General features: G+C 46.8%; 1 protein-coding gene across 1 annotated transcript in view; it reads right to left on the minus strand.

The window, feature by feature from the left end:
* Window positions 1-23,654, minus strand: part of TppII (Tripeptidyl-peptidase II) — a 252,516-nt gene that overhangs the window by 20,952 nt on the left and 207,910 nt on the right. The window contains exons 22-23 of the mRNA XM_050186760.3: window positions 11,967-12,214; window positions 6,702-6,780 (exon numbers count right to left, since the gene is read on the minus strand). Coding sequence (XP_050042717.1) covers window positions 6,702-6,780; window positions 11,967-12,214 — 327 coding nt within the window. The remainder of the gene's footprint in view (window positions 1-6,701; window positions 6,781-11,966; window positions 12,215-23,654) is intronic.

Consider the following 23,654-nt stretch of genomic DNA (forward strand, 5'->3'; position numbering starts at 1 on the left):
GTGTTGCTCAATTTTCTGTCAGTATTTGGTTTCACTGCGCAGCATAGCCTCCAATCGGTCAGCAGCGGTAATGGTGAGTGTAGGGTGGGTGCCATGTTTTGGAGTGCGCGTGGCCTGTGGGCCGGCCCAGATAATGTGATGTGATGCTCAGCAGTGACGTGGAGGATCAGCTCTGGGTCGCCTGGATGGCCACGGATGCCGCTAGACTACAAGGACTGGCTGCCGTATAAGGGAGGGGCCGAGAGGACCTTCTCCCGCCCCTGTAGCCGCCTCTGACCCCATCAAGGACTCAATAAAACTTGTTTCTCTCTCTCTCTCGGTTTCGCTGCATGCGATGGGCCCTAAAGAAAGTTATACGCCTGCTGCGGGACAGATAGTTTATCTGCTCACGAAATGGAAACGCTGATCAGACACCAATAAACTTTGACGTGCCGACGAGAAAGACGGTCGAGGAAAGAGGCGCACACAGTGCGCGTACATGCAAAAGAACAAGTGCTGAAAACGAGAGCTTCAACATGATGCTTGCAATAATGGCAGATGGCCGGAAGGGGCTGTGAGGATGAGCTGTCGTGGAATCACGATGTGGATGAAGCGGCCAGCGGCCTGGATGACAGGTCTTGTAGTTCCAAAGCAGAATAAAGTGCAATAAAAATGCTGTTACGGTTTGCAAATAGCATAGGTGCATTTTTACTGCAATAATAAGTTATCTAGTGCATTTTTCAAATCATCGCCGTCTTGCTTTACAATTTTTGCTGTTTCAAAACAGTTCCCATAATATTTACCCCACATAATAAATGCACCCTCCAACTTTGCTTGGGTTTTTCCACGTCGTTTACAATGCCGACGTGGAAGTGTGTGACAGCCCGTCCATCTCCAATGCGGCACACACGTTTACCGTCATGAGGGCGTTCGCAGAGAAGTGGGGCCTGATGGAGAGACTAGCTCGCGGCCTGGCTCACTTTGAGGTTGCTGTCGTTGCTGCAAGGCCACCACGGCGGCAAGCGAAAATCAGAGACTGTTTGTGGCCTTCTCGCAAATAAATCTTGGCCTTGTTTATGTTTCAGTGAGAATCAAGACATAATCCATTTTTTGCCGGTAAGTCTATGGCTGCTCATTTGCCATTGTTGGTTAATTAGTAGATTGCTTAGTGTGTACCTGATCCACATTCCACACCAACTATGTATTGACGAGATTTTACTGTACAGTGAAACCTCAATATCAAGAGCTTCAATATAACAAATTCTTGAAATAATAAAATACACTGAAACCTCATTAAACCATACCCACTTGAGCCGTAGTTTCTTATTAAACGTAGTTGAGATGAATCCCCAACTTGGTTGTCCTTTAATTTAATGTATTTAGTACCTGCCTACGCTGTAGCGGAACATTGGGCACCTGCCGGTTAATGCGCACTATTCACTTCTTTCCGAATGTCCCTAATACTCCTCCGTTGCAGTCCCGCACTCCTACGGCCAACCGATTCTGCACGGAATGCGCCAAGTGCTAGCCACGCGTTGCATGTGTACACACAGATCTCCATGGTCATTGTGGAGCCAAGCCACTGAGCAGCGCCGTGCACAATCTCGCACAAGTAATCTTGGAGGCCGCGCCGGAGCGACCTATTGAGATCCCATTGCCTGCGAGAGCATCGCGGAAACTGTGAAGCACGCACAGGTGCACAGTTGCTTTGTTCGCCGGCTGCATTCACATGTGTTGAACTTTGCGAGGATGATCAGCGGATGCTGCATGATCGTGACAGGACTGCACAATGTCAAACAGGCAAGCATCGTGTGATGAGCATCAAAGAAAAACTGGAAATTATCAATGCCATCCAACGTGGAACAAAGTCCGTGTCGGCACGAGAGAAAGGCCTGTCACCGACTACTGTTTGCGGCATTTGGACAGCGAGAGAGAAGGTGCTCAATGGTGCATCGTCCAACCTCAAGTGTTGTCGTTTAGTGGGCTCGAGTTACCCAGACGTCGAGGAGGCTTTGGTGCATTGGCTAAAAAATGTGAGGGCAGGAAACTTGCCTGTAAACGGACCCCTTCTCACCGAAAAGGCGCAGTCCTTCGCCACACAGATGGGCCACGACAGTTTTGTTTGCAGCAGTGACTGGCTCACTAGATTTAAGACATGGTACAACTTAACCACAAAGATCGTTTACGGGGAAGGTGCAGCGGCTAACTAAAGCGGCACGGAGGACTGGGCCAGCGTCAAGCGGCAACATATCTTGCGAGAGTATTCCCAGGAAGACATATTCAACATGGATGAACTGGCACCTTTTTTACCAACTGAACTTTTAAAAGGGAATCGTATACAGGCGGAAAACAAGCGAAGGGAAGAATATCGGTGGCATTTGTGACCAACATGGCAGGGATGCAAAAGCTGCCGCTCCTGGTTATTGGCTAGGCTGCAGCCTCTTCCTACAAAATAAAAGAAGTTTCTCGGTTTCCTTGCGAAACATGTTTCATCTCACAGGCAGGTAAGTGCATATTTCTTACGTTCGGGTAAGCCATAGTGCCGCTTAGCACATGCTTTGCTCACGTCCCTGTCAGGTACAGTTTAAGGAGATTCCACTCTATTTAACTTTATTTAACTTTTTATAAATTCATGTCCATAGAACACCATGTACTTAGAACCTCAATATAATGAAGTTTGTTTATACGTGACTTCAATAAAATGAAAATTTCATTGCTGCCGCAAAGAAATACGAGAGACAATAAATGGAAACTTCTGGAGACTGAGATAGTCAAGAGAGAGAGAGAGAAGGGAAGAAGGAAAGGAAGGGAGGTTAACCAGACTGAGTCCAGTTTGCTACCCTACATGTGGGATGGGGGAGTGTAAAAAGAGAGAGAGAGAAAACATGAGTCTATCGCACTTTCACATGCACTAAGTTAGGTGCAGGATGTCTATAGTCAGGCACTCAAGTCTGTTGCCTTTAGGTAGTGAAGAAGCACTCGAACTGCTTTCTAGGCTAATGAACTGTGAGGCCAGGTTTCCAAGATCTTTGCTTCTGTAAATGGCCTGTCATCCAGTCTAAGGAGAGTCTGATGTTGGTTATCAAAGCGAGAACAGTGGCACAGAAGATGACTTACGGTATCTTCACACTTGCACCTAGCGCACATCGGTGAGTCCGCCATTCCAATATAATAGCTGTAATAGTGAATGCTTCTCCTACCCACAGCCGACACAGCAGTGTCGCGTCACGTCGTGAAAGGTTTGGTGGTAATTTCAGTTTCAGTGATGGGCCGAGGTTGTATAAACGACAGAGTTCTATGGTGTATACCAGTAACGTAATGTGATAGTATGAGTGAGGCTGCGAAGCTCTCTTGCAGCGTCTACTCCAGACAAAGGTGTAAGGAGTGTCCGTGCTCCAGCCTGGGCATGTCGGGCAACGTCATTGGCGAGGTGATTACCAACGATGCCACAATGTCCCGGCAGCCACTGAAAGATGATATCATGTCCTTGTTCAGAAGCGCAATGGCAAGGTTCGTTAATTTTAGACCCAAGCTGTTCATAATTGCCACGTCATAAGCGTCGCAAGCTCTGAAGGGCTGCTTTCGAACTACAAAATATTGCCCATTTGTTAGGCGGTTCTTTTTCAATGTATTCGATAGCAGCGCAAAGAGCAGCCAGCTCGGAATCTGTAGATGTTGTTACTTGTGAAGTAAAATGGTTGAATTACAACCGGCTGCTTGGAACACACCTATCAAACTGTGTGCGACCAAGAGCAACCACCGAAGCGGAGAAGCATTGAGTGCCATATGATGTCCAAGTGCAATAAGATCCTATCGCGCCCCACGCACTGTATGCATTAGGTGCAAGTGAACGTGTGCAAGGGTGGGTCGACAAGGGCGATAGCTTCATGAGTGCCATCTTCCCGCACGAGCAAGGGGAAAGAGGGGAGCGAGCTGGTAGTGTCGAGCCATCCAGACTTCTGCCCATTGTTGCCCTCCTATTGCTGAAAAAGTTTCTGCAACATATTCCTTTACTTTAGGTTCACTGTGTTTATCTTCAGTGTATTTTGCACATTTAGATGGCAAATAAAATTTTTTGCGGGGTACCTATGTGTCTCGTCCTGAAACGGTTTAAACTAGGGGTTTGCCAATATTCGAACTTTCGAAAATTTTTTTAACATAGCATTTGCTATTTGATTCAATTTGTACCAGACTTCTAATATTCGAAGTATTCAAAGTTGCGGGAACCAATGCAGTCAACGACCGATTTTCCAGTCACCAGATTTTTCGGACATGCCCGGTAATTCGGACGCCTTCGCAGCACTGCCACATTCCCAATAGAGTCAATGTATATAAATACGTCTGAAATTTTGGATGCAAAAAACCTGCAACATCTGATATTCCAGACTTGTTGCCAAAACAGCATTAATCCGAAACGGTATTAATCGAAGCCACCACCCCAGCTATTTTGATTATCTCATCGCCTCGAACTAGCGCTTTCGCACGCAGATTCACTGGCAGCCGTAGCCACCACTGCGGCAATGCCAGGCCTAGCCACTGCGATGTTCGCTACCTAGCTTTTTGCTCTTCAGTGCCGTGCTTTTCATTAGACAATTTGTCAATGTTAGCAATGGTGCCAACTCCACCTTTGTAATCCTCACCAATGGCTTCGAAGCTCAGAAAGACAGCGCGTTGCATAGTGCCGGTTCCACAAAGTCAGCTGCGCCTCAGTACAGCTGTGTTACGTGGCGACGAATACCATGAGTGGGAAGGAGCAATTGTCATGGCACACTGTGTGTATTCCTTAATTATACACGCATATATCGCAGTACGAGCACCGATATGCCTATGTAGTGTACTGGCAGGCCTTCAGAGCTATTTTGGATGTGTGTGTCGTGATTCATGCCCTTGGGGGCAGTAAAAGGCATGCATTTATTTTTTTGGATTGCCCAATTTTTCGGACGTTCTTGCGGTCCCTACGGAGTTCGAAAAATTGGATGTTGACTATATAACTGTTTGAATAGCTAAAAATCGAATCGCAGTGCTTCTAAACGACACACGCAAACGAAATTCTCATTGTGGAATAATTTTGACACCCTTTTCAGCTAGCAACAGCATTCACAGTCACAAACAGAAGTAGAAAGGCACTTGCATGAGGTGGCTCTGCACCGAAAGGAAGATCCATGTCGCTGGTGACAGGAGCAAGGTGCAAGAGCTTACCCTTTGCTGGCTCATCTTGCAAGGCGATACCTGGCCATACCGGACACAAGCTTGTCTAGCGATAGTGAGCACCTGTTCTCAGTGTCTGGCGCGGTTGTTAGTAGAAGGCGAGCATGTTTGCTTCTGGGACATGTTGAGCAGCTCGCTTTCCCCTATGATAACATTCAACGATTCAACTTGTAGCCATCCATTCTGTTGAACAGCTGTATTGGACTGTTCTTTTTTTCTAGGCACAACTATGTGAGACTACACTAGTTGTACAATAAAGTTGCTTTAACGGCCAGGTCTTGCAGTACACTTTTTCGGTAATTTAACTTGGAAGTATTTGGAAAATATTCAATTAGCACTCAAACTTTAATATTCGAATTTGCTTTGCAGCCAAAATGTTGCTATTTGCACAGCACTAGTTTAAACCCTTCAATGAGATACTTCCAGTTGTCCCAGAAACATTCTGAAACAACTGCAAGCATTCAGGGGGTTAGATGGCAAATAAATTTTTTTTGGTAAATACCATATATGGTCGTGTAAGGACCACACATTTTTTTCTAGAACCTTGGCTGGATGTGACTCTTACATGAATCGGGCCGATGACGGCCTGCTAGAGGTTCATACTGCTTCCGCAGATGTAGCAGAGGGTAAGAGGCAAATGACATAACGCTGCAGTAAACAACCTCGGACGCCAGCCCATCATCCCTGACCAGCGCCGACTCAAACAGGGCTCCTGTCTTCAGAGGTGAAATGCCACCGGTCTGACTGTATACACTGCCAACACAGCCGAGACGATGTGCCACACAAAGAAATAATGCCGTAGCAGCGCTGGCCTGAGCAGTGTCGACAGAAAAGCGGCTAGCGTCGTCTAGTGGCAATGGAATTAACTCCGCATTTCGGCAAAAAATTCTGAATTTTTCAAACAATTTTGCCCTCAAAAGTGGGGGTGCAGCCCTTACATGAGGGCGGCCCTTAACGAGTATATACGCCAATGTGTTTTGTCCTGAAATGGTTTAAACCCTACATTTAGGTACTTCTAGTAGTCCCAGAAACATTTTGAAACCACTGCAAGCATTCAGAGGAACTGTGTGTGCTCTGTGTAATGTTTCAGCTCACTAGCTCTTCCTGTTGATTCAAAGCAATCGTTTAAAAATTAGGGAACACTCCGGCAATATCAGAGCAGCGTGCCAGGCTTTTTTTTTTTTTTTTACCTCAATATCTTGTCGGGCTTTTCCACAGCAACTGCCTGAACACTGGTCATTTTTATTGAAAATATTAGGCCAGAAAGCTGCCACAACCATACAAATTATCTTGGAGTGAACCTTGACAGCAGCCACTACAATATGTGATTTTCTGTGAGAACTGGGAGTCTGAACATGAACTCAGAGTTGCAAAACGCTACAGTGCGCATGATCTTTGACAGGCTGCACGACAAAACTGCACGGAAATCTCTTTTCTTTCGTAGCAGATGCCCAGTACACTTCAAACACAAGTGAGTACGTAGTTCTGCGCAGCTTATGAAAAAGAGCACTGACCACTTTCTTGCCCTGCTCATCCTTGGTGACGGTGAGAGTGCCCACGAGGAAGTGTCCTGCACTGCAGCCCTTGGGGAGTCTGCACAACAGAGCGGAGTTTCTCTGAGCATACGTTTAAACAGGTGTTGAAACGTGGCAAATCAAATCTGCAGAAGCCTGAGAGGCAGAGGGAGGTTCATGAAAGGGAACACTGACATCCACCCAGGCTTTACAAGGAAGCTACAAGTTTCTCAGAAGCTTTGCAGCTGAAGAAAAATTCATCTCGTTCCGAGGATCAAACCTGGGACCAAGGCCTTTCCAGGGCAGTCATTCTTCCACCTGAGCTAACCCAGAGGCTACCAAATTGCAATGCAAGGGCAAATTAATCCACTACTCGAAGCACAGCAACACGAAATATGGCAAATCAGCTCAGTGGAAGCCCCCAAGGTGGAGGAAGGTTTGTGAAAGGAAAACATTGCCATCCATTCAGGCTACAAGGAGAAGCTACAAGGCCTTCCTTTGTAGCTCTGGGTGGATGCCAATTTTTCCCTTTCAGGTGATGAAACGGTGACGAGCACCTGAAGAAACAAAATGCACCAGCAGTGATATGTCAACGGACACTTAAATTTTCTTAGCGAAGTACCCTTCTATAAGGTGCTTTTTCTTCAGCTGAATAAAATTTTTAAATATTGCCTGTGGCAGATAGCACAATTCTAACACTTGATCTAAATTAGTCGATGAGGAGGCCACTACTCCTGCAAGTAATAAAAATGCTTAATTGAACAATTAAGTTAATTACACTAATTAATTTCTTAATTACTTCACGACACATATTTCAATCTACAAACAGTAGGTAGTATGCAGGTCAGATCCACTTGGAACGAATTCTGAGGATGGCACCAGTTTCAAGATATGCACCGTCAAACTTGCGGTAACAATACATTGTTGTTCCGCATACTTTTCATAGAAAACACTGCTTTGTCCATTGAAGCACAAAAGGAACTGGAACGCCAGTGCATTCCATTAGACACTGAAAATGAATATCTCGAAATTGGTTCAGTCCTGAGAATTCATTCTAAGCGAATGTGCCTTGCATACTTACTAGCTACAATTTGTATATTGAAATATGTGCCGTGAAGTACTAAATTTAAAAAGCGGAATAGTGTAATTAGGTAAATTATTCAATTAAGCATTTTGATTTCTCGTATAAGTAGTGGCCGCCTCATCAACTAATTCAGATAAAGCGTTACAAATGTGCTATCTACCACAGGCAACATTTAAAAATTTGCCGCAGCTGCACCCGTCTCTCACTCCAGGATAAGCCCAACGACTACAGGCAGGCGGCGATGCTGCTGCGAAGTTCCCAGAGCAGCTTACTGTGACAATCATGGATCTCGATGGCATCTCCACAGCTGACGAGGAAAATTAGCGCAAACAAAAAGACAATGCAGACGGGAAGAAAAGACAGTGACAAGCATGATCTTTGTCTCTGTTTCCACAGACCTCGTTATTTTCTCATCAGTGATAGCGAACTACGTTGTATTCCAAAGGAACACAAGGCTCAACTTCGCGCTTCCAGAACCATAGCTGCACGAGTAAGGCCGAAACATAAGAACATGCATTAAAATCCATGACGTCCCATTGAGATACCAGCGCAAAATTGCAGAAGGGCTAGTTTGGTCATGATTACCTGTTGTAGTAATCAACCTACTACAACAACAATTATTGAACACGGTTTTGAAAGAACCCTATCAATATAGTTCTTTTCTCTTTGGTATACCTGGATTAGCAAAGTACATTTCTGGAATATCAAAAATGGCTGTCTTATGAATGAAGTCATGGCAAGCCATAAAAGATACCACAATGTCATAAGTGATTACGTCAAAAGATTTGGCAATTGTTTGCTTGAAACTAGTTAATAGTTTGGCAATAAAAGATTACACAGCATTCTAAAAAAAAAAGCCAATGACTTAATCCAGTTAGTTTTTAGAACTTTTCACAAATGGCACAAACTTGCAGAAACGCTTTGAAATCCATGCCTTACCCAGTGAAGTGGTCATTTCGGGGAGTTCACCAGACCTTGAAAAACCCTAATCCACTAACCATTTGTTTGTCAAGTTGGAAAAAAAAACAAACAAAAAAAAACATAGCCTTACATTCCCTCCATGAACAAGAATTATTTGGCCAACCAAATACAATTTGAACTACAAAAAAGAAATCATCATCATCATCATCATCCTGGCTATGCCCACTGCAGGGCAAAGGCCTCTCCCATACTTCTCCAACTACCCGGTCATGTGCTAATAGTGGCCATGTTGTCCCTGCAAACTTCTTAATGTCGTCTGTCAACCTAACTTTCTGCCACCCCTTGCTAAGCTTCCATTCTCTTGGAATCCAGTCTGCAACCCTTAATGACCACTGGTTATCTTCCCTCCTCATTACATGCCTTGCCCATGCCCATTTCTTTTTCTTGATTTCAACTAAGATGTCATTAACTCGAGTTTGTTCCCTCACCCAATCTGCTCTCTTCTTATCCCCCTTAACGTTACACCCATCATTCTTCTTTCCATAGCTCGTTGCGTCGTCCTCAATTTAAGTAGAACCCTTTTCGTAAGCCTCCAGGTTTCTGCCCCTTAGGTGAGTACTGGTAAGACACAGCTATTATACACTTTTCTCGTGAGGGATAATGGCAACCTGCTGTTCATGATCTGAGAATGCCTGCCAAACGCACCCCAGCCCATTCTTATTTTTCTAATTATTTCCGTCTCATGATCCGGATCCGCCGTCACTACCTGCCCTAAGTAGATGTATTCCCTTACCACTTCCAGTGCCTCACTGCCTATTGTAAATTGCCGTTCTCTTCCGAGACTGTTAAACATTACTTCAGTTTTCTGCAAATTAATTTTTAGACCCACCCTTCTGCTTTGCCTCTCCAGGCCAGTGAGCATGCATTGCAATTCGTCCCCTGAGTTACTAAGCAAGGCAATGTCATCAGCGAATCGCAGGTTACTAAGGTATTCTCCATTAACGCTTATCCCCAATTCTTCCCAATCCAGGTCTCTCAATACCTCCTGTAAACACGCTGTGAATAGCATTGGAGATATCGTATCTCCCTGTCTGACGCCTTTCTTTATTGGGATTTTGTTGCTTTGTTTATGGAGGACTACGGTGGCTGTGGAGCCGCTATAGATATCTTTCAGTATCTTTACATGCGTCTCGTCTACACCCTGATTCTGTAATGCCTCCATGACTGCTGAGGTTACGACTGAATCAAACGCTTTCTCGTAATCAATGAAAGCTATATATAAGGGTTGGTTATATTCTGCACATTTCTCTATCACCTGATTGATAGTGTGAATATGGTCTATTGTTGAGCAGCCTTTACAAAATCCTGCCTGGTCCTTTGGTTAACAGAAGTCTAAGTTGTTCCAGATTCTATTTGTGATTACCTTAGTAAATACTTTGTAGGCAACGGACAGTAAGCTGATCGGTCTATAATTTTTCAAGTCTTTGGCGTCCCCTTTCTTATGGATTAGGATTATGTTGGCGTTCTTCCAAGATTCCGGTACGCTCGAGGTCATGAGGCATTGCGTATACACGGTGGCCGGTTTTTCTAGAAAAATCTGCCCACCATCCTTCAACAAATCTGCTATTACCTGATCCTCCCCAGCTGCCTTCCCCCTTTGCGTAGCTCCCAAGGCTCTCTTTAGTAATTCTTCCGGCGTTACATGTGGAATGTGAAATTCCTCTAGACTATTCTCCCTTCCATTATCATTGTGGGTGCCACTGGTACTGTATAAATTTCTATAGAACTCCTCAGCCACTTGAACAATCCTATCCATATTAGTAATGATATTGCCGGCTTTGTCTCTTTACGCATACATCTGATTCTTGCCTATTTCTAGTTTCTTCTTCTCTGCTTTTAGGCTTCCTCTGTTCCTGACAGCATGCACAATTCTATCCATATTATACTTCCTTATGCCAGCTATATCACGCTTGTTGGTTAACTTGGAAAGTTCTGCCAGTTCTATTCTAGCTGTAGGGTTAGAGGCTTTCATACATTGGCGTTTCTTAATCAGATCTTTCGTCTCCTGTGATAGCTTACCGGTATCCTGTCTAACAAAGTTACCACCGACTTCTATTGCACACTGCTTAATGATGCCCATAAGATTGGAGTTCATTGCTTCAACATTAAGGTCTCCTTCCTGAGTTAAAGTTGAATACCTGTTCTGTAGCTTGATCCGGAATTCCTCTATTTTCCCTCTTACCGCTAACTCATTGATCGGATTCTTAGGCACCAGTTTCTTCCGTTCCCTCCTCAGGTCTAGGCTAATTCGAGTTCTTACCATCCTATGGTCACTGCAGCGCACCTTGCCGAGCACGTACACATCTTGTATGATGCCAGGGTTAGCGCAGAGTACGAAGTCTATTTCATTTCTAGTCTCGCCATTCGTGCTCCTCCACATCTACTTTTGGTTATCCCGCTGCCGGAAGAAGGTATTCATTATCAGGATATTATTCTGTTCTGTAAACTCTACTAATAACTCTCCCCTGCTATTTCTATAACCTATGCCATATTCCTCCACTGACTTGTCTCCAGCCTACTTCTTGCCTACCCTGGCATTGGAGTCTGCCATCAGTATAATGTATTTTGTTTTGACTTTACCCATTGCCGATTCCACGTCTTCATAGAAGCTTTCGACTTCCTGGTCATCATGACTGGATGTAGGGGCGTGGACTTGTACGACCTTCAATTTGTACCTCTTATTAAGTTTCACAACAAGACCTGCCACCCTCTCGTTAATGCTATGGAATTCCTGTATGTTACCAGCTATATCCTTATTAATCAGGCATCCGACTCCTAGTTCTCGTCTCTCCGCTAAGCCCCGGTAGCACAGGACGTGACCGCTTTTCAGCACGGTATATGCTTCTTTTGTCATCCTAACCTCACTGAGCAGTATTTTTATCCCATTTACTGCCTGCTAATTAATCCAATAGCACTGCTAGACTTGCCTCACTAGATAACGTTCTAGCGTTAAACGTTGCGAGGTTCAGATTCAGATATACACCACCAAAAAAAAAAAAAAAAGCTTCTAGAATGCAGTCACTGGATACTTTTCTTTTCAACGACAATGGTAGGATGGCATTCGTGGCACTTGGCACTTGCTCCAGTCCATTTTTTATATGCGAGTCTGAATGTTTGCTTGTTGTGGTTCAAGTCCCCTGCATCTACCTGAACCAGTAGCCCCAGAGGCCCTATCCACCAACTGTGGCAGCTGGACTCACTTGTCGCAGGGCAGAGGTGCCAGGTAGACGGGCACCTGTGTGCCTGGACGTGCCATGAGGGGTGCGAACTTCTTGCCCGAGGCGAGCATGGCCTGACCCTGGGAGCGGTAGGCATCCAGGGTGATGGCACTGGGCAGCTTGTGCGACAGCTCCAGCGGCAGGTCCGACAGCCGCTCCACCAGGGCGCTCTGCTCGTGCCGCACATGCACCCGCAGTACGTAGTCGCCCTTCTCCAGCTTGGTCGAGTACTGCACAGCGAGAAAGACGGTGTACCAAGGCCCTTGCTGGACTGCGACCACTCCGTGGCAGAGAACACAAGAAAAACTGCTGCAGGGAACACTGCTGCAACAACTGTTTAGCCTAGCCTCCTGCATTTCTTTAATGCCAGCCCAGTGATGCCAAACAGTAGGTCCCTTAGAAGGCGCCGCTTCCCAGTAGCTGGTCACCATTAGGGCACGATTACGCTAATATCAACTTTTTTTTTTTTCTAAATTCTGGGATTTTACGTGCCAAAATCAGAATCTTATTATGAGGCACATAGTAGTGGGTGACTCCGGTATAATTTTGACTTTAATATGCACACAATGCACAGTACATGGGCATTTTTGCATTTCACCCCAATCAAAATGCAGCCACCATGACTGGGATTCGATCGAGTGACCTCTTGCTTAGCAGCGTAATGCCAACACCATGGTTAACAACAACAATGGGCCATCAACTTTCCTTCATTGCACGTCATGCACAAGCAAGGGAGCAGGCACAGAGCAGCAGCAATATCCAACAAAAGTTGCCCAAGCTCTAGCAACAATAGGCAGAAAATGGCTAGAAATATGGTGCCACCTCAATGAACCACTGGCTCCCATGCATACCTTAGCGATTGTGTAGAAATTGTAAAAACACACCAGGCCCTAGTTCAGTGACCATAGGAATGAGTGATCATACTACTACTTGCATATGTCTAATCTTTGAACTTGTGGCTTCAGACATTCTTATGGCGCTACTCGTTATGCCTTATCATTCTAAATCTGCAAGCAATCATACTTTAAATGACAAAGGCACTAAGATTCTATGCACATGATAACTAGTAGGGGTGTGCGAGTATCGAATATCACCGAATTAAATAGTGAACATTCGAATAATTCGATCTGCGAATCAAATATCTACTATTCGATTTCCCGAACATTCGATATATTCGGTGTAGACACCCGCGCAGTGCCACATGTCGCGTGCCGCGGAGCCGCTCGTGCTCGACGCCGTGCAAGCGAGCGTTTCACTTCCTTTTCACTGCAAAAGGACCGCTGAGCGCGCTGCAGACGCAATAGCGGACTTGGCCACTACGAGTGCTCCCCGACGTCGGCACGAGACGGGGATCGCATACACAGTGCTCGAACACTGCAATTCGCAGAACAGCACCACGTCGGCTGGGGCTGCTTCTGTAGCTGTAAAGTTCATCCGGGTTCAGTAGACCGACTGGAATGATAACATGACAGCCGAACAGAGGGGGACTGGCATCATAGGCAGCACATATTTCGTAAAGTGTGAAGCACGCAGATCACGGATACACGGCGAGGAACTTCATGCTGCTTCAACAGCCGTCAACCTAACCCACGTGCGTGAGCTCAAAACCGATCACATCATGATGTATACACATACTAGCGGCAAGCATTCCATGACAGCTTGCGGGCCGTTCAGCTAGCTAGGCCATTAGGACTAATCGGTGCTGCTTCATCTGGCATTGCTGACTAGAGTAGCAGTTCGGCGCCGAATCGGTGCAGATCTACTTGCAGAAGCCGCGCGACAATCGGAAAGCCACCCAAACTGCCTTGCAAACGAAGGCGAGTACGCAGGATGGCAACAAAGTTGTTCACAGCCGCTATCTTTACGACACATATGGAACGGCGCTCTCGTTACCAACGCCATTCGCAGACTCACATCACTTTTTCTTTCTTTGTAGCTCCGAGCAACTTGCCACAAAACTAGCTTCGGATTTATACGGTGGGCATGAAAGCAGAATGACTGGCTGCATGCATTGGCACGGATGGCAGATAAACAGGAAAAGGGGGGGGGGGGGGGGAGTCGAGCAAGCTTGCCATGACCCTGCGAGTAGTAAAATCTTTGACAGGTGGCAAATCCCACCGAACCTGACAATGAAACAGAGCAGATGGCGCCGGCAACGTGAGTCACATGATGCGTGGTCCTTTCGTCTGTCACACAACTTGGCCTTACCCATCTGCCGTAACAAGCTGGGTAGCCCTTCTGCATTTTGGAAAAGAAACTGGAAAGCAAGACTTTCTATGCAGTAAAACAAATATTGCCGTAAAACCCAGGTCCACTATAGAACTGAGAATCTCATAGGTATACACGCAGCAGTACAACAGTGGGACACTAATTCATTAGTTTCTGAGGAAAAAAGGCTCATTATTTTGTTCAACTGAAATTTTATTGATAAAGAAAAAAAACTGTTTCTATACCTTCATATACCAGAACTGAGCTATAATCAGTGCTGGAATATTAATATGGTGTTCCCTTTATAAAAGTAGACCGTACTGTATGTCTTGATTTCAATAAACCTATGTTACTAACAGCTTGCTAGATTCTTGTTATATAATGCTATAAGACTTCCGAGCATATGCAGCACCATATTGCTTAAATTTGTAAGCATGAAATTTTGTGAAACATTTTCTGATATTCAATTTCATATTTGGATTTTTTTTCTTTATTTGATTCGATATTCGGTTAGAAGTTTACTATTCAATATTTGCACAACCCAAGTATCAGTGCAAACTGTACCCGCCATGGTTGCTCAGTGGCTATGGTGTTAGGCTGCTGAGCACAAGGTCGCGGGATCGAATACCGGCCACGGCGGCGACATTTTGATGGGGGCGAAATGCGAAAACACTTGTGTAGTTAGATTTAGGTGCCCGTTAAAGAACCCCCGGTGGTCGAAATTCCTAGAGTCCTCCACTATGGCGTGCCTCATAATCAGAAAGTGGTTCTGGCACGTAAAACACCATAATCTAATTTTTTAATTTAGTGCGAACTGCTGCATTTATAACTCAATACTATTCTGCTGAAAATGATCCATTTAGAAAGTCACAAGAATGAACTTTGCAAGCATTGAGCTGCAGCCTTGTTCGTAGATGTTTTATAGTGTTTGGCACTGAAATTCCAAAATAACAGTGGACAATTTCTGTGCTAAACACTAAAAAATATGTCACAAGGATGTTTGAAGCCAGAAAGACAAACTGTATGCAAATGCATGTACTACCACCCACCATTCCCATACTTGCAGTTCCAGTAGACATTGTAGCTTTTGTCGCAGCTGTTGAGACAAAATTTGGAGCAGAAGAGGGTGTTTGCAGGAGCCAAGAGAAGTTGTGTACATCAGAGCTCACATGAGAAAGGGGACGTACACCAGTAGAAGTATGCCCTGGGCTGAGATCGCGCAAGCATCTCGCTTTCCACACGTTTGCATGCGCTATTGTGATTGGCTGGCGCTGAACTTTTGTCAGTGGCCATCAGCATGGCAAAGCAGGAGAACAAATTGAACACCACCTACTCAGCGATGTAAAAGGCAAAGCGAGCATTTGAGAAGTAAGATGCTTGCATGATCTCACCCTTGATCCAACTAAAAACTAACGCAAGTTTACAGAATACCAATACAAATTCCTGCGCCACATACATACACACGTATCTTTCTACAAGGCTTGTCCGTAAAGTAATGAGACTGGGTCCGGTAAAAAATTTACAGACCAGATCGGTACATATTATTAAAATTCTTCAAAATAAACTCCTTTGGCATTGATGCATCACTGCCAACGCAATTTCCATGCTGTAAAGGCTCCCTGGAAGTCAGCTGCTGTAACCTCTTTCAGAGACTCTGCGACAGCCCATTGAATGGCGGGAACATCGTCGAAACAGTGACCTTTCAGGCTTCTCTTAAACTTTGGGAACAAGAAAAAGTCTGTCAGGCTCAGATCAGCACTGTACGGTGGCTGCGACAAGGTTGCAACCCCTATCGGGGCCAGATAGGTGGTCACAACAAAGGCGATGTGGGCTGGAGCGTTGTCATAGTGGAGCTTCAAGCAATCAGCAATCTTTGGTCGTTTCCGTTTGACGGCTCTGTGAAGGCACTCAAGTAGTTATTTGTAGAACATGGCATTGACAGTTCATGCTGGAGGTACAAATTATTTGTGGACCACCTCACGCTTGTCAAAAAAGACAATGAAAACATTGTCTTTACCTTGCATTTCGTCATTCTCGCTTTCTTGAGGTGCAGGGAGTTCGCGGTATGCTACTCCGAACATTGGCACAAGGTTTCGGGGTTGTACTGGAATACCCACGATTTGTTGCCTGTTATTAAGCCGTCCAAGTCCCATTCACTATTTAACTGCACCAACGTTTCACGGGAAACGTCAACTCGCCGCTGTTTTTGTTCGTCACTCAACACTTTCTGAACCAATTTCAAACAAACTTCCCGCATGTTCAAATTTTCAAAAATAATTTTGTGAGCCGTTGTTTTGCACGTCTTCGGCGATTAATCTGATACTCAAACGACAGTCAGAGTCCAGGGGATTTTTTACTTTGGCTACATTTTCATCCATGCCACTCGTTGAAGGGTGTCACAATCGCTCCACGTCTTCAACGACGGTCTCCCGTCCATTCTTGAACTCATTGAACCACCGGAAAACCCGGGCCCTTGACAGGGCGTTGTCTTTGTAAGCCTCCTTAACTGAGACAAGCGTCTCAGGAGCGGCTTTGCCCAGGTGAAAGCAAAATTTAATTGCGTACCACTGCTCTAGCGAACACTCCATCTTTTACGTTTTCTGCCGTGATAAAACTTTAAAACAGCTTTTCTGCAAGTTCAGATCCTCATTGCATCAAAGCTCGGATGCGACTGCCGCCCAGTGCATTACTTAAGATTGTAACCCCCCCCACTCCCCCACAGATCCTGCCTCCGGAGAGCGCACTACTGGTGACTGCAGCGCAGCGCGGCAGGCAGTCTCATTAATTTACGGACAAACCCTGCTTCAACCCATTATGGACAAGTGTTGCCTACAGGCCTGTTGTGCCACACTGCATGCCTATCATCAAGGCAATGGGCGCTCCCCCTCCCCCTCACTCTCGTTCTTCTGATGTGGTTGCCCTTGTCACTGACAACCTGCAAACTTCCACGAAACTGCTGACCCGTTCCTGGCGGTCGAACTGAGTCATCCGGTGGCGCATCGCACTGGGACTGCTGCCGCAACGAAAGGGGAACACGATGCATGTGACGTCAGCCCCAGCCTTGCCTCGTTCCTGCCGACGATGGATCGCCAAGGGGATTTAAGGCAGAACCGGCCCACTGTTAAGAAAGGGAGTCGCCACTAGCCACCCCGTCGGTCTGGTATGCTCTGGCCGCTGCTTGCATGCTGCTATGCCTGTACATATTGTATAAAGCTTTTCATTTCCACTTCGTTTGCTCCAAGAGTCCGTCTCATTCTCGACCCCCAATCGCAATAGTGGATGGCAGCTGTGGGATTGACAAGCTAGTATCTCAACAGCGGATGGCAAGCTGCAAGATAGGAGGCCTGGAGATGCCTGCTACACCACTCGGCTGTATGAGACTGACCAGCGTTAGCCACTTTGGCTGGGCGAGTGCCTGATGTTTGCTTTTCATGTCGCCAGACCCCTCTAGCACAGGCAGATGTTAGGAGAGCGTTTTCTTTTTTGGTTGACTATGAGTTAAGAATTTACGTTCTTTAAACAGCTCAATTTATTTTGAAGTAAGGGCAAATTTAGTGGGCAAGCAACACGAGGAACGAGATTGTGATGGAGGAATTCCAAGCTCAGGACTAGGGTTGAGGATTGGGTTCTGTTCGCTCTGTTCTTTTGTCTAGCTGGCTCAGCTTGTTTCTTCCTTTCTGTGTTGTGCTGCACCAGTTTTAGAATGAAAGCTAAGGCCTCAATCAAATTTGTGAGGAGTTGAGCATTTGCGCTGGCTCCGCAAAATACAAGGAAAGCGATTCTCGATGTGATGCAGGCAAAAGGATGTGATGGTCAAGGAAGCTGACGAGACCTGCGAAATGACTGTTGAGCAAAAGCTCGAGGCAAAGGAACGCAACAGAAATGAGAGGTGTGAGCTAGAAGGAAAGGAGCATGAAAGTCCTGAGCAAAAGGCATGGCGAGAGAGCGGTCGAGAAATTAAAGCATGGATATAGTGCAAAGCCCGATACTATCTCTACAATTTCAAAGGAGGCGACAGCACTGTTACTTTTCTTACAGACTGAGAAAAAGTATGTGAAGAAGAAGGTGTCAACCAGAACCTCCGGTCCGAGTGGTTGATCCTGCTGTTCCCTTGTAGTCTCCTGTGTGTTTTGAAACACCTGCTTGATGGGGAGAATCGCGACTATGATAAGGCTGAGATGGCTTTGATGAGGTATTTTGATGCTGTAAGTCAGGTCGGCTGCGAAAGCCGGGATGATAGCGACAAGGCCGAACCTATCGCGGAGAGACCACAGGGCGAGCTGGCTAGCTCAGATGGCATCGGATACAGTCATGTTCTGTCAGAGGCACAGACATCTACCAAGACCATGAGCCTAGCTTGGTTTCGCCACTCAGAGCGATATCGTTGCAATGAGAAGGGAGCGTACCTGGGAGTGTGCGTGCTGAGACCACAAGCTTTGCGAGCCGCGAAGGCGCAAGCCAAGAAAGTCAGACTGGGGCGGCGGTATGAGCCGGGTGAAGTGCACCAACCGGCAAGATGTTAGGGAAAAGCCGAGTGGGTTAAATCCGAAGCTTAGGCGGTTGTCGAAATCTAGAATAGGCATAGTGCACATCAGGAAAGGAAGTATTTTACAGAATTTCAGATGCCACAAATGCCGCCCGTTCTCAGTGGTGCCAAGGCATTGTAAGCAGCGGAGCGTCAGGTATGCTCGAGAGTCTGCTTCAATGGCCGCTCCCTTCCTGGGGAAAAGAAAGGCAACTGCCTAGTGGACAAAGGGACAGCGTGCACACAGGTCTGTGAATGTGCCACTCTCCCAGCATTTGGAGGCCGCGGGTTAAAAATCGCAGGTGTTTCGGGCAACTCAGTTTTGTTCTTGTTTTGCTACTGAAGAGTAGGCAGACTCATGAATGGTCAACTCACTCGAGCGCGTCTGAAATGGTTGAGATGTAAAGAGTGCATTGATTCAGGCTGTTAGTCTTTTCTGCTCGCGTAAACAGAAATACTGTTTTTTTGCTGTTCATTTCCTACTAAAACCTGATTGCTGAACGCTTGAGTAAAGAATACGTCAGTGTTTCCGTTTATTTGTTGTATTTACGCATATATAGGCTAGGAAGAGCCTAAATGCTTAATTTTGAATGTGACACTATTTATCTATTGTACATATTAGTTGTGTCAGTGTATAATTTAGATTCACCTTTGTTTTTATGTCATTTGTGTGAGTTCGAGTATTTGTTTCTTAATTTGGTAGGACCGCTTCTGGGCTTTATAAATGTGGTATGTACTTGTTTTGCCGAGTGCATTTAGATGGCACTAAGTGGAGGGTTATTTTAGTTGGTGGTTATAGTTGTTTGATGTCATTCCGTACTTTTGCAAAGTGACACCCAGGCGCACAGATTAGCAGCGCTCAGTCTTTGCATCACGGCTTTCGGGGGAAAAATTGGTAATCTTTGGCAACCTTAGTCTTTACCGACCTGCCCTCATTACAGTAGAAAATCGTTTACACAACAATTCCGATTTGATTAACACTGTCTTGCATTGACAATTAAAGAAAGGTCCATGTCTCGAACTTTCTCTTGGATACATGTCTAGTGTTGTTAAGAAGCCTTTCCTTTTTATTTTGTTTCATTTAGCGTAGACAGATCTCAGAAAGTGCTTGGTTCAGTTATTTTGGTCTGGTGGTTTGAAAAGCATTCAGAGGGTGCTTGCTTTGGCCGAAGTGGTCTCGCGTTGCTGATTCTCGGTCGTTCCAGTGGACCATCTCAGGGTCAAGCAGCAGGGAAAACCACAGGCGCAAAAAGTGGCAAGGCCTATCCCTCCTCTCAATCAACAACGTCGCTCAACTAGCACATCCAACTTTCGGACCTGCATTGCACAGCTCAACTTCTGGATGCATTGTCTAGCGGCGGGGTGCTGTTATGCCCCACTGCGTGCCCATCACTGAGGCAATGGGCATTCCCCCGCCACCTTGTTCTTCTGAAGTGGTTGCCCTTGCGACTGACAACCTGCAAAGTTCCACACAACCGCCGACCCATTCTCGTCGATTGAACTGAGAAATCTGGTGGCACAATGCAACAAGACTGCTGTTGCGACGAAAGGGGAATGCGACGCGGGTGACGTCTGCCCCTGCCCCACCTCGTTCCAGCCGACGATGGATCGCCAAAGGGATTTAAGAGGAAGCTTTAGCTCGGGCCCAACTCTTACACAGCCCATTCAAATGCATGTAAAATGCAAAAACGTTTTTCTGAGATAACCCCAGAGCAATTTTAATGAAATTTATTGCGTTTAAGAGAGAAAGTTAAATTCTAGTGACTGTTGGAAGCTGAATTTCGATTTAGGGCATTTGAGAAAAATAGAAGCGCAATGTTTACCAATTAATAGCTCTGCATCAACAACAGATATCACGGGTCTATAAAAGGTATCCATTAGATCATTGAAAGCTGACTAATTCGGTATGTCATTTTGTATCTTACGTGAATTTGTTACGTTGTGTACAACGGTACTGCAAAAGCTGTATTTTGTGGGGATGCGTGACACTCACGCCTCCCCTGAGATCTAGTTTTCCCGCATAGCTCGTCTCCTGCAGGGCGGCTACGCCCGCCGCGTGGCCTGGCGCCCGCGGCGGTCGGACTGGTACAGGCACGGTGCGAGAGATGGCGCGAGTGTCGCGCCGCTGCGGGGTTACTTGGGTGCGGGGAAGACAAGGCGCGTCTTCGGGAAGCAAGCGGGACGGACGTGCCGTGCCGCGCGTGCGCGACCATGCTTCTGCGAGACCGTCTCGCGTGGCCGCCTTGAACACCATTCGCGTGACCGTACAGGCGAACGACCAGGCGTTGGGATCCAGCATGGGGCGAACATATGCGCTCGTTTTCCAGTCGCGGTGAGTCGGACTTCTACATTTGTCGCGCGCCCATCAGCATGTTTTGGGGATAGCAACTCGGCTAGCAGGCATTGATCTATGAAAGGTGCAATAAATGCCCTTGTGATTGTCTGCACTACTGTGTTGTCGTTCCTTTGTCCCAAGAGTACGGAGGAGAACCCCACATCTCCCACATCTGGCACCCGCTGCGTGGCCGAAGTGTAGGGTACCCCACATCTGGCTGCCCAACGTGGACCTCTTGGGGCATCGGACGATAGATTTAACAGTCTTGCTTTGTTCAAGACCTTTGTTTGAATCGAAGCGTAGGGCTAGCGTGGATTTTGATTGCTAGCGTTGGCGGCGTACTTTCTTGAGAGAGGCGACGGTGGCTGTAGTGTGTTTGAACTTGTCAACATGCTAAGCCTTTTCGCAAGTGTTTTTTTTTAATGACATTCGTTGGTATGAGAGCCACGTGGTCTGCATCCAGGGAGAGCGAGGCTCAGCGCCCGCGGAGCATTGGCAAGCCTGAAGCGAGTGAGTACAGGAGCCTCATGGGTGGTCCGAATTTCTTATGTAAATAGCTTCTTCTATCTCTTTGACTCTGATGAAGTCGCGGCTCTGGGAGCCGGGTGGCCGCCGGCCACGGGTGCCGCTACGGGCTGACTGGTATTGCAGCCTGGCACCGTGCGTTCCGACACCGTCTGGGACGGTGGGCGCCGTCAAGTCGGATGCTGTGTGCACCGAGTAGGCTAGAACCACCTAACACAGCTGACGTTTCCTCGCGGCTGCCTGTTTTGCGCCCATTTTGGGTGTTGTTTTTGGCAGCCGGTTGTTGTGATGGTAGCGACGATTTAGGCCTAAGGCCTTACGAAGCTGCCTGTCGCACGTGGAGGGACGCAACCTGGTGGACCGTGGCGTTGAGGTGTTGCAATTTGCTTCCTTCATTCTATTTAGCCTCGCACGAATTGAAATTACTCGTTCGATTCAAGGAAGCGAGCTTCGTTCACATGAACTTAGCATCTGAGTAGCCGCCCGATCTTTTGCTAGCCGAGTTGAATATCGTACCACGTGGGCGATGCGCATGCATAATTCCTCTCCCTTGCACTACTTTAGTGTTTGCCGAGTGTGTTGAGTGTACGCAGCGTGATTGGAGTCACCCCTGGCTTGCTGTCACCTGCACATCGTCTGCGCTGCTGCTCCGGACTACGATCGAGCCACCCCGGGCGATGGTGACGCTGTGGCCAGTGCAGCGCAGCGACTTCGGCGGCCTCCTGTATCCAGCTCACAACCCTCGGCGGCGGACAAAAGAGCCGGCAGTCACCGACAGCTACGGCGGGTCTTGCTAGCAGGGCGCGTTGGCGTGAGCGACGCTTGCTCGTACCGACTACTGCGTCGTCGTTTCCGGAGTCCTGGCCTGGAATCGTGCCGTCGAGTCCACAAAGCTGCTGCTGTGACCGGCGGACGCCTGCGGTGTACCCAGGGACAGTCGGCTCGCATGTTATGGACAGCGTGTGGACATTTCCTCGGCGCGGCCACTGTTGCATGTACCACCTTGTTCGCGAAGCACGTGTTGATGTTAGACCGTGTGACATGTTTCGCCGGAATATGTAGCGATTTAAGGTTGGGGGGATGTGGGGATGCGTGACTCTCACACCTCCCCTGAGATTTAGTTTTCCTGCATAGCTCGTCTCCTGCAGGGCGGCTTCGTCCGCCACGTGGCCTGGCGCCCGCAGCGGTCGGAGTGGTACAGGCGCGGTGCAAGAGATGGCGCGAGTGTCGCGCCGCTGCGGGGTTACTTGGGTGCGGGGAAGACAAGGCGCGTCCTCTTTGGGTTCGGGAAGCAAGCGGGACGGACGTGCCGTGCCGCGCATGCGCCGACCATGCTTCTGCGAGACCATCTCGCGTGGCTGCCTTGGACACCATTCGCGTGACCGTACATGCGAACGACCAGGCGTTGGGATCCAGCATGGGGCGAACATATTCGCTCGTTTTCCGGTCGCGGTGAGTCGGACTTCTAGATTTGTCGAGCGCCCATCGGCATGTTTTGCGGATAGCAACTCGGCTAGCAGGCATTGATCTATGAAAGGTGCAATAAATGCCCTTGTGATTGTTTGCACTACTGTGTTGTCGTTCCTTTGTCCCAAGAGCATGGAGGAGAGCCCCATATCTCCCACAATTTTCATATTACCGTACTAAATTTTTTTACATTCATGTGTAATATATCAATTTTGTCCACTTCACGTGTACTATTAGATGCAATGCACAGAATTGTGACGATCATTTTTCATTGCTGAGTTAGAGTTGTAAACTTGAGTTTGGTTTCCTGAAAATTTTCAATTCTTGCCAATTATTAATAAAAAATTTATGATCTAAACAAAAAATTTGAAACCAACAGTCACTAGATTTTAGGTTTTTCTTTTAATTGCTACAAACCTTGCCATATATGGTGCAGTGATTGCTGAAAAAAAACAAATTCTCCTTCTACATGTATTTCCAGCTTCCTCTTATGGCGGAGCCAGCCCATTGTTAAAGGGACAGACAACCAATTTTCATGGTACCTGTTTCTTTAATGCAATGGAAAACTTGCCAGTCGGAGTGTGTAATTCATGAAGTGGTAACGTGGAAA

The sequence above is a fragment of the Dermacentor andersoni genome, chromosome 2, assembly GCF_023375885.2.
Source record: "Dermacentor andersoni chromosome 2, qqDerAnde1_hic_scaffold, whole genome shotgun sequence".
Lineage (NCBI taxonomy): Eukaryota > Metazoa > Arthropoda > Arachnida > Ixodida > Ixodidae > Dermacentor > Dermacentor andersoni.